The sequence below is a fragment of the Colias croceus genome, chromosome 19, assembly GCF_905220415.1.
Source record: "Colias croceus chromosome 19, ilColCroc2.1".
Lineage (NCBI taxonomy): Eukaryota > Metazoa > Arthropoda > Insecta > Lepidoptera > Pieridae > Colias > Colias croceus.
Window position 1 is genome coordinate 6,787,540 of NC_059555.1, and position 14,969 is coordinate 6,802,508.

The 14,969-nt window shown below is 32.3% G+C and overlaps 1 protein-coding gene across 1 annotated transcript; it reads left to right on the forward strand.

Annotated features, from left to right (window-relative positions):
• Window positions 1–12,836: 12,836 nt before the first annotated feature.
• LOC123700166 (adenosine deaminase 2-like) lies at window positions 12,837–14,551 on the forward strand. Its single transcript, XM_045647303.1, has one exon. The coding sequence runs from the start codon at window positions 12,874–12,876 to the stop codon at window positions 14,389–14,391; it is 1,518 nt and encodes a 505-aa protein (XP_045503259.1). The 5' UTR covers window positions 12,837–12,873; the 3' UTR covers window positions 14,392–14,551.
• The last annotated feature ends 418 nt before the right edge of the window (window positions 14,552–14,969 follow it).

Genomic DNA, 14,969 nt, shown 5'->3' on the forward strand with positions numbered 1-14,969 from the left:
CCCTTTGTGTGAGTGTGTATATGTGTGTGTGAGTGTTAGTGTGATGTGAATGTGTGGTTGTCTGGACTTGCGTGTTAGTACTAAAGCCGAATTTTGATCTTTTATTAAATTTCTTTGTATATGCTCCAGTGAATTTTTAAAAATGTATTCTTACAGAAAAGTTAAACAACCTGTCACTCCGATGACCGCGTAATTTTTTTCTGTATCACCAAGTGACATTTGTTTTCAACTGCAATTTGTCATCGACCTTATAATTCCAATAAGTATTAGGGTTCCGTTGTTTTTTCATAAAGACGATAATATAATTGTTTTCACAACTGTCCTTTGATCAGATGTCATGACAAAGAGGGTATAATTGTTATTGTTCTTTTAAAAAATGGAGACTTCTGTCATAGTACTTAGGTAATTATCGTAAATTGCAGCGTATCATAGTTTGCTCTTTGTTTGAATGATAACGTATTTTTCCTGTTTAGGGTAATATAATGTAGGCACGTACTATGTACGTGTGAATCATACAAATGAAAAATTAAGGACTGTGTAATCTAAGGGTTAGGTATTCGTAGATATTTAAAAAAAAACTAAAATGAAGATTACTGCTTTTCTTTTCTTCAAAATTATTATTTTCAGGTTCCCTGCAAAAATATACGTTTTGTAAATTACCACAATCAGAAAACATATATATATATATTCCAAATATTAAGAATTTGTCCTTTGATTATCGATCTCTGATCTCGAACATAATATCTCTATTTTTACCGAATGATTTATGGAAAATTCTATATTAATTTATCTTTAATTACACAGAGCCAAGGATGCTATTCTACATGTAGGCGGTGCAGTTCAATTTCCTATAATTCATCGACTGAATCTATAACTTAAGTCTGGCAATAAATATAGAACTTGTAATTTCATAGGGTGTATTCAGAAAGAAAGCTTGAAACTTATAAGCGCTTATCGGTGCTTGTCAATGCTGGTTTTGACAAGCTTGTCAATGCTGGTTTTGACAATCTGGTTTGAGCATTGACAAGCGCCGATAAGCGCTTATAAGTTTCAAGCTTTCTTTCTGAATACGCCCATAGAGCAAATTGTAACTTGTAGCATCTCTATCATTTGTTTTCTTGGGAACCTTCATACATAGGAGCCATTCGAAAGAATTTAACATTTAACATTATAATATGAATGAATTTATTGATTTAATTCATCCAATTTAATCTTACTAATATTATAAACGTGAAAGTTTGTTAGGTATGTGGATTTTTATGTTTATTTCTTTTTTACGCGAAAACCACTGAACGGATTTTGATGATATTAATATAAAATAATAAATAAAATAAATCTTTATTTTGCCAAAAACATATTGATACGTTTGATTCAGCAAAAGAAATACATACTTTTGCCCCAGGGTTCATACTCGGGCAAATGGCACGGCTAGTTGCATTACAATACCACAAATATATCCTCCAAACACACCTTAAACCCATCGAATTATAATCGCAAAAAACGCGCACGCAACTTCAAATTATCGACAAAAACTCCTCGGGGTGATGTTTTTTACGCACAATAATGAATAATTAGTGTTTGGCACGTCACTGTGGTCGGGCAAGCGCGCCCGGGATGAATAATTGTTAGTGGTTTTCAAATTGGGACCATATGCCGTAACCGTACTGGGTAACAATGCCATTGTAACCTTGTAATTGGTGTGTAACGTCTTTAATTTGAAAGCAGAATTGAAGGTCACCGCTACTTGTACATAGCTTTCTTCCAAAATGATAAGATTTGTTTTTTTTGTTTCTTTTGATCACTTTCTCATCCTTCGATGTTGCTAAGTCCGTGTTTCTTTTTAGAATATGCTGCAGTTGATAATTCAACTATATACTTTGGCAGAATTAGATTATTCATTATTTTTAACCCTTGACTTTTGGATTGTGATGTGTACATGCTTGAACAAATTTCAAATAATTCATAGCATGCCATTCCTTCTGAATCATGCAATTGGTATAGTAGGTTACCCCACATTTGTACAGCAACCCTAACAAACCAATTTACCTAGCTTTTAGGTCTAAGTTAAGCTTATTATGGATATCGATATGCGATACTTTGCTGTACATTTCATAATACAGGAAATTAACGTTTCTATTTCCTCAGCATCTTCTTTGTATAGCAAGATTTTCGATACAATCTGTATAATTGATTGTATTACTAATGGTTGCATCAAGGTTGCAAGAACAATTTGTGTTGGTTATAAAACGTCAACCGAGGGTTCTTGATCAAATTATATAAAACTATTGCAGATAATAGATATATTTAAGTTCAATAGTTCGTTCTTTGATATGATGTGATTTTTAAATCCAGTAACGTTACGATTACGTGAAGATTTATCTTTCTAAAAAATAACATCTTAACATTACCTGTAGGTACATTGAAGAACTTCAAGCTGTTGCTCCTTAAAATTACACCAAATTCGCTGACAATTTGACCAGCAATAGTCGAAAAGTTGGCATTGCGTCAGCGTTGTTATAATCCCAAAACTGATGAATCCCATAGCCATTGCAACATTAAGAGCTCCCCTTACAATCATCCGGTCAATTTGACAATACGAGACCCCTATTTTGAAAATATTTGCTCGGACCGGACCAAACAATTTCATAAGTGGCTAATGTTGTCCCCCTAAAATATTGTCAATTGAATAATACGCTGTATGCCTATTATTTCTAATGCTTATTGTTGCTATTAAATTTTGTAATGATATTACGTGTTTTAATTCAATATTGTGGTACGTTATTATATTGTCGTTAGGACGTTTTTTCTAGCAAATGATACCGTCACACTATTTTGTTATATCGTTACAAAATATGAATTGTTTCATGTTTGGACAAATCGTGTAATGACCCTTGTTGAAGTCTCCCTCTTTTGCAAGTCAAAAATCTAATAAGTGTGTAAGTATATATTATGTATACCTAATAATATAGGCAATTTAAATTTAAGTATTATTAGAATGCGCTCTACGCTTAATTTTTTTTTCAATTACCTCTATTTCTCTGCCTCTACCTATAGTAAAATTAATTGTCCAATCGGTCGTAGAAAATATTTATAGATTGTCATTAAGTTTATTGTGAGTCAAAAAATTCAGTTAAGAAAGCATTTCTTAAATCAGCTTGATGGATAACATCATATCTAATGTTCTCTACACATGTTCTCTACATTACCTGAATCTCAAACATCAACCATTGGAATCCCATCTAACCGACATATAAACAATCTGACATCACCAGACAAGTGATCTAAAACAAAAAACATCTCAATACAAACCACTATTTAATATTCAATAATGCAATGCCTATTGACAGGGGTGAGCGGTCCCTTTGATGTCTTGACATTACCACCTGTGCTTGGGACGGCCCTTGATATATAATGAATGGGAGATCGGCTTGTTAATTCTCTGTTTACATAAATTATTTGTAACTTCGTTTGAGATTTAAGACAGGGAGTCTTCAGCATTTGCATGTTTCCAAGCGGTTCTGTCTATCGGGGTTTTGTTTTGTGACCGTTTTCTTTGCGGTGTAGTTGTGACTTAATTTATTATTTTTCTTTATAATTACTTTAATTGAAATCAGTCTCGTTTTCTTGTATAGTGGTTTCAGCTAGGTCATAGACAGTAGAGTAAAAAAGGTAATAATTTTCCCCATTAAATTTGGATACGCAACTAGAATTCAGGTGCAAATTTCTAGCCCTCGTCCTTCAGTTGTGATTTTTTTTAAATATACATAATATGCCCTGTTTTTTCACTATTGATACAAATCTTTACATTGTTCTACTTCTTCGTTTTATCAGGGCGTTTTAAAGAACATTAAAAATATTTTTTTTTATTTGACTACTTGTAATGTGTGTCCTACTAGAAAAGCCATTAAATTAGGTAACTCCCATTTCATACTTGGAGATTGTTGATAAAAATCCCTTTTTATTACCATTTTTACTGCAATTCTAGTTTACGTTATCATTATTATTACTATGTTGACCACCTACTGCAGGCTACTATCTTCTTAATTTATGATCTGCCATTTTTTTCTACACTTTACAATTGCCAGCATATACGTATATATGGTTGATAAATGGATAGGTAGGTACTGCAGGTTACTTACTTCTAAATTTATAATGTGCTATTTATTTCTACACTATTAAACTTGTTGCCAGTATAAAAATGGATAATATAGAGCAGTAAATAATTAGGTAACATTATGTCAAATTTGTTATATATACGTCAGACATTAATTAATAACAATAGAGGTACCTATGTTGGTATGTACCAACTTTTGGAATTGGACCAAAAGTATTGAAATGTACAGAGAGAACAAATTTGAAGTGTTGAATGAATGAATAGAAGTATTCAGCTCAACAATGACATCAGTCACTTATAGCCTAAAAGTACACTTTAAAAACATAACTCATAGTTAAGTGCTGAATTAAAAACATAGAAAAAACACTGTGTGACATTCTCACGTAAGCATTATTATTCTGAGATGGCCACAAACGTGTACACATTCATTTATCTTAGATGTTACAGCACCCATCTTAGTTATATCACAAATAGAGATTACAGTATCCATTATGAGCTCTAACCCTTTGTAATAAGAGCTATAATGTTTTGAAATATGATGACATGCGACGTTTGACGTTTTGGATCGTCACGTTTTGACCCAGGGGTAATTTTTATTTGCGTTACAACGTAATAACAGCTATCTGGATTGGACCCCAAAATCGTGACTGATAAAGATGGTCATCGACAATGTGAAAGAGTTTTAACTGGACTTTTAAAAGTTGGTTTGCATATTAACCTATCCGTATTCTTTTTTTGAGTTGGGTTTCGTAAGACATGGAAAATATAAGGAAACGATGCTTTCTGTGAGACTTTGAGTTTGAACCCGTCTGATTGAATAATAGTTTGTAGACAGAGATGTACAGACTATTTATACCTATAAGTATGATAAGATTTTACATTTGTCGGTAAATTATATAGTAGACATATTTAAAAACGAACTAGGGTAATTGCGCCAGTTCGCGTCCACTTAGTGCAGTTGGAAAGTTTGAAGTAGAAAATAAAAATGTTCCAGAATAAATTTCAACCCAAAATTTATGTAACGTGTTCATTACATAGTCTATTATAAGATTTACTTTCAATTGTGTTGGAAATATCATGTGGTTTTTATTTATCTAGACAAATAGCAGAATTAGGCGTTTTACCCAGTTCGCGTCCAAAAATTCCAGTTTGCGTCCACCCGTGGACCAGTTCGCGTCCACCAGCTTAGAAAAGGAATTTAGAGTGTATTGGGTGATATTTTATCAGATAAATGCAAATAAAAATTAGATTTTAATAAATTATTTATTTACGAATATAGTTATTTAATAAAAACCGGCCAAATGCGAGTGGGACTCGCACACCGAGGGTTCCGTATTAACCTGCTTTTTTTTTCATATGTTTTAACTGTTAATGATTATTTTTTTCAATATTTCCCTTATTCGTGCTATAAAACGTTGCTTCGTACCAAACTTTAAGTGTCTGTGTTCACGTAAATAACCCTGTAGGTTTTGATTCCCTAGCGAATGTCGAAATTTGCGAAAATTTGAAGCATAAACGGCTGTATCTTTTGAATTCTTTGGCTTATAAGTTTGATTTTTTCACTGCTTCAAGGGACCGTAGACTTGAGTATTCAGTATAAATTTCAGCTTTATACCTGAACGCGTTACTGAGAAAAAGGGACTTGACAGAAAGACAGACCGGCAGACGGACATATAGTCGGACGGATATAAAAGTGATCCTACAAGGATTCCGGTTTTTCCTTTTGAGGTTCGGAACCCTAAAATCAACATTATTATTAATATAATTCACTGTAAGGAAACTGGAAAAACTTATTTATATTTATCTTCTCATCATTAATAGAACTAAAAATTAACAAAAAACAACGTTATATTATAAACGTTATTTAATAGTTCCTAATGAATTAAATTTCTTTTTGTTTATATTATTTTCTTAACCACAGACTTACCTATTGACTCTCATTCTCAAAGATACTAGTCTCATTCTTAGAATACCCATTTTAAAATGAAAAAAAATAGCATAAAAATTTGCTAATTTGAATGAAAATTTAAATTATCAACTTGTGGTCTCAGTCAAAAATTTACAATCTATTTTAAATTACATATTTTAACAAACAATTCATTGCTACGTAATGAAAAACAATGTGGACGCAATATGTTCTATTGTTATGCACTATAGGTATAGTTTGCGCCCACCGTGGACGCAAAATGGAAGTTGTGCAAATTCGGTGTAGTAATTCGCGTCCACCTTATTTTAGCTATTAATTGTAAAAGAAATAAGCTGATTCATAATCCATACTATTCCATGTTTTGTTAGCAAAGTAAAGAAACAGTTACATATTCAAAAATTCACATTTAACAATAAGATACTTACCGTCAAACGCGACGCTGCGCACTATTTTTTTCTCAAAATCCCGCGCGTTTTAGCTCTCTCGTTTAATAGCCAAAATTAAATATTTTTTTAAAATAGGATAGGCGGTGCACAGGCATATTTTGAATATGAGTGCATGTCTCTTATACATTGAGGTATTATCGGAAATTTTTCTTATTACAATTTTACAGAAAGTATACTTATTTTCGCGTATTTTCTAAAAGATATCCGCAAAATGGACGCGAATAGGCAGGTGGACGCGAACAGGCGCAATGACCCTATCTGTTTAGCTACTATTTTTTATAGAAAAATCATATCATCGGATAGCCATACCAAAGGGATTGAATAAGATAAATAAAAATAACAAAAGAAAACCTCGATATACTGACAGAGATAGCGAAGCGTTGGTATGACATTTTTCTGCTGCAAAATGCAACAGTGTTGCAAGAGAATTTGGTCTTGGGGTCGTAATTATGAAATTTAAGAATTATTAACGGAATTAATACGCAATTACCATAAGTTACCTGTAAGTAAAGCATTCATTCGAAATTGATGCTTTACTGCCTTTTTTCAGTCAATTTTTTAAATTTTGAAAAAGATTAATAATATGTTGAACTTTTGTCGATAACACGTCGATAACATAACTCATAAGTCTGAAACGTTTACTTACGCGTGTGATGTCAGGACAGTCAACTAAAGTATTATTTTTTTATTTATTGAAATTATTATTACAAATTATTACTTACAATAACTTAAGTCTAAGTCCCACAAAACTGCACATGCAGTTTGTCTGTAGTAGAAAGCTACGGTATAATATTATTAGATGCTAAAATGAGTTGCTTTAGGTCACATGTGACATGATGTAGTAATATAATATTGTATGCCTAGACTTTAAAACAAGGAATCATTTATGCGAAATACAAACGCGACAGGATAGAAAATTTTCTACTCATAGTATCTAGGTATATACAGTACCTAGACAATAATTCCAAACTTTCAAAATGCCAAAATCATAAATGATAAAATATGAAAAAATATTTAATGACACTAGGTAGGATAGGTACATACCTACACCGTTTTCCTACTTTTTATGTAATAGGTAGGTACTAGGTATTTTACATTTTACATTTTTACTTAGGTATAGGCAGACGGACAGATAGAACCTATTTATTCCATACTTTCCTAAACTAATCGTTTAAGCTAGTTTATCGTGATATATAATAGTAGGTATTATGTAATGTACTATGTGTAAGTATAATTTCTATTATAATTATTATGAGATGGATATTTCACGCAAAAAAACTAATATACAATTTGGAGCATATATTTTTCCACCCACCGCGATTGAAGCCATGGTATAGGTATTAAGCTAGTGAGATACAATTTTTTCCTCTATATTTTATTTTTAATTTGAATCACATCCAACCGCTATTGGTCATAACAGCGACATCTATTGTTGAATAGGTTTAAACTGAAATTTAGTTTTCGCCTTTTCATTTAAGTATATTAATCTAAAACTGATTAACACATAAAACTAATAAAGTACATATTTTAAACCTGATATAAATATTCATCATTACTCTGGGTTAATCTCTGTTATGTTATACCTAATTAATGGACCCATATTCAATAGTAGATAGGTAATAGATAACGTTGATTGAACACTGAGCTTTTTTATTTTCAGCCCAAAATATAAGTTAATCAAACAAAATACTTAATAATACATATTTTTTCATCAATAAAAATAACTTAGGTATTCATTGCATACCTACCTAATTAGGTTTCCCTTTTTTTCGATGGTAGTGAGCGAAGACTACCTATTTGCCGTTTTCCCTTTTGTAAAAATCTATGGCTTTTAACAAACAAAGACTGTAAAAAGTAAGTAGATATGAAAAAATCTCGCTGTACCTACTCGTAAGTACAAGTACTTACCTACACTACAAGGCCCCTTATCACTTGTTAGCAATGTCACTTGTAGCTGTACTTACATATTATGATTCATCTAACAAGTCATTGTGAAGAGTTACATAATAAAAACCAACTTCATATTCAGTTTTATTAAAGCTAGAATAGATCAAATGGTTCACAATTTGTTTCCATTTGGAACGAAATACGGAACCTAGATTTTAAAAGTTATAAAACGTGATAATGAAGACAGGATTCAAAAGTATGAATAAAGTAAGAAAGGATACTAAATCCAGAAATGCTCCTTTCGTAGAAACGCTATCGATGTATTTGCTATATTATTGCCTATTGGCAATGTCCAAATTGTGAACAAAAATCTATTGCATCTAAAAGTAAGTATATTCACTAGAATACTGTACTTAAGTAGTAAGTACCTATAGGGTTTTAATAAGTTTTTAAAAACACACATTCAAACGTTTTTCAAGGATCCTAGTTTCGCTATCTAAGGTAAATAATAAAAATATCAAACTACCTACCTAGGTATCTAGCAATAAAAAATTAGGTGTGAGATTTACATTTTAGAATAACAGAAAAGACATTCAGAATGGTAGGTAAGTAGATAGAGATGAAAAATTAAAAAAAAAAAATGTTGTGTGGTTTTATGAAACCACGGTAAAAGTGAAACTTTTTTCACACTATAGACATTTAACTAAAAATTTTCGTATTTGTACGATAATTATCGTACGTATCGTGCGTCACGCGACATGCGCTACACAGACCAAAAAGTTTGAGACGATGATGTAATAAAAGTTTCACTTTAATATACAAATATAGATTTTTCCTTCAAAAAATAGGCAAATAATAATACCCATGCCACAGGGTATGTTTTGGTATATCCCATACATACATACAAATCTGAGTAAGAAACATATTATAAATTATATCGTTAATTTAAGATTTAAAACAGCGACATCTATAAATTTATTGTTCAAACTCAATGTATGGTTGCGCTTGCGCTATGTCGAGAAATTAAACTTATAAAATATCCAGCCGTTAGATGGCATTAATATAAAATTTGTATTTATGTTGTAATTAAATATTTGTGAAATTGCATATTATATATAAACATAATATTCATATTATCTTATCGCTTCTAGTAATTTTGTTACAAAATAATTATCATCCTACTAATCCTACTAATATTACCTATAAATGTGAAAGTTTGTGAGGATGTAGGCCGCTAGGTATCTATTTATTATTTATTTATTTATTTAACTCTTTTATAGTTGTACAGATAGAAAACCTTAGAACTACCTACTTACAGATACATAGAACAGAGTACAACTATTTTGGCGGCCTTATCACTTAATAGTGATCTCTTCCAGCCTCCAGGCAACCGCGGTAAAAGGTAAACAAGCAAATTGATCACTATTGGCGGGACGAGAACAGAAAAAAGAATAATCAACACCAAGAAAACAAAAAGTAACGTTGGTTTGACCCTATGTTGGTTTGGTTAGGTACTCATTCACAAAAAAATTCTGGACGGATTTTGATGTAACATTAAAGTCAGCCCCCGGAATCACAGACACAATAGAAAATCTATTGTGTCGTGGTCCGATCGGGCCGCTCGGGGCTCAATGGGTTAACATCAAAATAACACATGAGCTAATAGCTATAGAAATAGTTACTTTATTTTGCTCGCTAGTTTGTCCGTCGAACATCATCAGATGATCGAGCAAAAGCGGGCGGAAAGCTAGTTACCTAGGTACTACGAATTTGTCATCTTGTACCTAAGATAAGTCTGGGTGGCAATGCAAATCGTGGCCGTCGTAATTTTAGATAATTTTATGGCAATAAAATTAATCTCAGGTCTATATATTTATTCATTTCATATCTTAGTTATATTGTGGTTATACCTATGTGTTTAAAAATATATACCTAGGTATCATTATAGATTTTACTATATACCTACGCAATATGAGATTTGACCTATTTTTTTACAAAAAAATTATACACATTGAATTTTCATTTTTCGAGATTATTTTCTTAGTAGCTTTTCGCCCGCAGCTTCGCCCGCGTAGCCAAAGGAAAAATCGCCAAACATGAAAATCAGTTCAGCAGTATTTTTTATAAACAAACAAACAAACTTTCGCATTTACGATAATATTAGTAGAACAGTATTCGGCATACTTATTGTAATCTTTTAAATGTTATTTTTAATTTAAAAGAAAATGAATATATAACTCATGCATGCATAATAATAAATAACGTAATTATGCATGGTTAAATAAACTATTGCTTATTAGATATACCTAGTTTAAGACAAGTGTTAATACCTGCATATTACAAAATCTTTGTTTGTTTGAAAAACTAATATATATGTATTTGATGAAAAAACTATACCGCATAAAAAATTAGCACATAACAAAAATCAAACATTTTCAATGACCCACTTGATGCTGTTTTAGTTCAGGATACATCGCCCATTTTTGCAAGTGACTACTATCAAGCTGATTTTCCGTTTGTAGCTTTATTTTGATGAGACACCGAATAATTTCGTGTACGAAACTCTCGATTGTGGTAGCTAACAGAGATAACAAGGATACAATTTTTTGATTTGATGGTTCTCAAATGTTTATTACGCAATTTGTAGGACAATATGTCTGTAGAATTATATAAACATTAACTAAGTTAAAACAAAAAAATCAGCTTGTTAGTAATCATTTATGATGACCTCGTTATCGATACACTTTGGAAAGGGGGACTCTTTGAACCAACCATAGATTTTGTAGGACAAATATTTTTTCTAATAATTTAGGTAATTATCTTGAGATTGAACACAAAAAAAAATTCAGTTAGTAATAAATATTTGAGAACTATCAAATCAAAATTTTTTATCCTTGTTATCTCTGTTAGCTACCACAATCGAGACTTTCGTACACGAAATTATTGGGCGTCTCATCAAAATAAAGCTACAAACGGAAAATTAGCTTGATAGTAGTCACTTGCAAAAATGGGCGATGTATCCTGAACTATTTGTCTGATTAGCCAAACATCATTGTTTTCAAACTGTATAAATATAGATAGTATGTGATAATGTATTTGTATTTTGTATCCAACGACGCTACAAAAAGGCTAAGGTATATTTTTAGTAAGTATATTATGTTTATATGCAGATAATGCAGCATCGCCCGCGCAGTCATAGAAAAACCCGCATAGTTCCCGTTCCCGTGGGATTTCCGGGATGAAATCTATCCTATGTCCCGGGGTAAAAAGTAGCCTATGTCCTTTCCGGGTATCAAAATATCTCTATACCAAATTTCATGCAAATTGGTTCAGTAATCAGTAGTTAAGGCGTGATTGAGTAACAGACAGACAGCTGACAGACAGAGTTACTTTCGCATATTTATAATACATAATATAATATGTAGTATATATATGTATTCTTTTGACACACTGTGTGATGAATTTTTTTTTTGCGGTTTCCTAGTTTTAATTTCAGACTTCAGTTATCATAAAAAATATAAATAAATTAAAATTGAAAGCTGACAAATTATTCCTACTGATTACAAGCTCTATAATCTTCGTGTTTTCACTTTTCAATCATTACGTAATTTTCTTCTAGAGAAGTTTGGAAAGGTCAATCGAAACAATGTCTAGAGTTTATTAAGAAAACTATTGCATATTTTCACGTCATACTGCCATAGCAACTATAGTTTTGCAATCTTTTATTTACCTTGAAAGCTAGAAATAGATGAATGTATATTAGATTACTAGTGTCCCGCGGTTTTACCCGCATTGCTCGAATCCTATATAGCCATAGGCCTTCCTCGATATTATATTGATCATATTTATTCAAATCGGACCCGTGGTTCCTGATATTTAAATAAAACAAACAAACAAACTCTTCGGCCTATGGATAACATAATTATTTTTAAGTAAAATTTAATTATTTATTATTCTTTCAAATATTTAAACGGATAGGTCATCATGTTTTAGTTAACTTTTCATAATATAAATATAGATTAATCTATTATTGTTTAAAATATGGTTTGACAACATTTTATGGAGTAGATATGTATATACAAACAAGACATTAGTTAGCTGATTATTTGAAACTCTTCATTAAAAAAAGGCGAAAATATAACCCATTCCATGTATTCTTGGAAAAGATTATATCTTAAAGTGCTTATTTAATGTATCACGCATAATTAGCTTTGAACGTAAATGAGATCTAAATTATGTAAATAACCCGAAAAAAAATTAACGAATTTGTCATCTTGTAAGATAAGTCTGGGTGGCAATGCAAACCAATTACATATTTAGTTTTTAATACGTCAGTTACCAGTTATAATATATTATTGTTATCGTCGACGTATTGCTTAATTCGAGAAATTATTGGGATAGTTTACGTCTATATAAATATCAAGTGATCCACTCATAACTCAGTCAGTGACTGAGACCAAAGTCAACTAGTGACCCTTGCGCCGATAACTGGGCATAAAATGTTTATCTTAATCTATTTCATGTTGTGCTCTATGTTCGGGAAAACATTAATGGCGCGATCATTGTACGAATACAACATTGAACGACAGAACATACTTGATGAAGAGTTCGAGATGCAAGTGGGAGGCAGACTGCGCCTCACCGATGAAGAGAATATTGCGAACGACATACTCATGCACTGGAAGCACTTAGAGGTACAGGAATCGTTCGATAATCCACAATATTTCAACTTCTCAAAGCACTACTTTAAATATAGAAACCAAATTGAAAAGTCAAAAGTGTATCAGATCATACGAAAGATGCCAAAGGGCGGCGCTCTGCACGTTCACAGCTCCCTCATGTTGAGTGCCGATCGAGTAATGGAGCTGACGTACGAGGACCACTTATATGCTTGTATCGCCGCTGGCTATTTAGATTTACAATTCTCAGTAACGACTCCCCAACGACCTTGCCCGTATAAGTGGCACCTTTTAAGCGAATTAAGGAACGCTTCCGACGATGTTGCTACCTTCGACGCGGAGCTCAGGAAACACTTCACAATGTACACGGATGACGAAAGCGAAATGAATAGAGATATCAATTACACTTGGAAGAGATTCAATAAAGTATGCCATTCCATAAAGGCTCTAATGTCGTACAGGCCCGTGAGAGAGAAATACATATACGAAGGTTTACAAGAGTTTTACAATGACAACGTTAGATATATGGAATTAAGAAGTGGCTTGTCGAAATTATATGAACTGGACGGAAAAGTTCACGACGTAATGTACTTACCGCGTCTAATTGACCGAGTAGCGAAGAAGTTTAAACAAACACATCCTGATTTTATAGGCGTAAAATTAATTGTTACGCATCGTCGATATCGGAACATGACACAAATGCAGTCGGTTATCAATATAGCGCGGCAAATAAAGAAAGAACTGCCCGACATTTACGCTGGCCTCGATTTAGTCGGACAAGAGGATTTAGGGAAGCCGTTAGTGAATTTCCTGCCATTATTAGTAGAAGCACAGGACGACGTCGATTTTTACTTCCACGCTGGCGAATCAAACTGGTTCGGGACGTCTTCAGATGATAATTTAGTTGACGCTATCCTGCTTGGATCTAAACGTATAGGGCACGGGTTAGCCCTTATAAAGCACCCGGCTCTTATGACAGCGGTGAAGCAAAGAGACATAGCGATTGAGATTAATGTGATTTCTAATATAGTGTTGTCTTTAGTGAGTGATGTGAGGAACCATCCACTAGCGACTTATTTAGCTGATGGTATGCCTATAGTTCTATCCAGTGATGATCCCGGGGCGTGGGACGCAGATCCCATGTCGTATGACTTTTACGTAGCATTTGTGGGTGTTGCGAGCAAGAAGGCAGATTTGAGAATGCTAAAACAATTAGTGATCAATTCAATAAGATACAGTGCGCTAGATGATAGAGCTAAGACGTCATTGTTCCGACTGTTCCATAAAAACTGGCAAGAATTCATTGAAAATGTGATAACGATGGCTGGACTAAAGTAAATACTTTAAGCACCTATAAGTAATGTATTAAGTATATTCGTGTAAATATAATGTAGAAATGTAAATATAATTCTAGAAGCCATAATTAATAATAATTAAAGAGATAGATAGTTAAGTGATTGTGAACAAATGCCCAAAATAAACATAATAATTATGATAATCTGTAGTATTTATTATCATTTAATATTATGATAAAGTATCATGCTGAACGATCGTTTTTGTTACTCAATATCTTCAATCTTATTTAGATATACCAAATTGTTTTCATAAGGGTACCGTATTTGATCATTTTATTTTATTTATAACAATAAATGATTTACAACTGTGCATAAAAAGCTTATCTCCAGTAATACAGCATGTATCCTCATCTAGGCAGGAAATTTCGTTGAATAACAATTGAATAATAATAGAGATAATATAAACATACACAACAAGAACACGTGCACAAATTAATTTAATTATTTCATAATTTTCAATAGGTACAACGTCATACAAAGATTGTGTAGCTCATAAATCACAATTTCATTCACCAATAAATGACGATATATGAATTGTTTTAAGTATGTAGATTAAGGAAT

Coding starts and splice junctions, on each gene's coding strand:
- LOC123700166 (XM_045647303.1), top strand. CDS start 12,874: ATGTTTATCTTAATCTATTTCATGTTGTGCTCTATGTTCGGGAAAACA.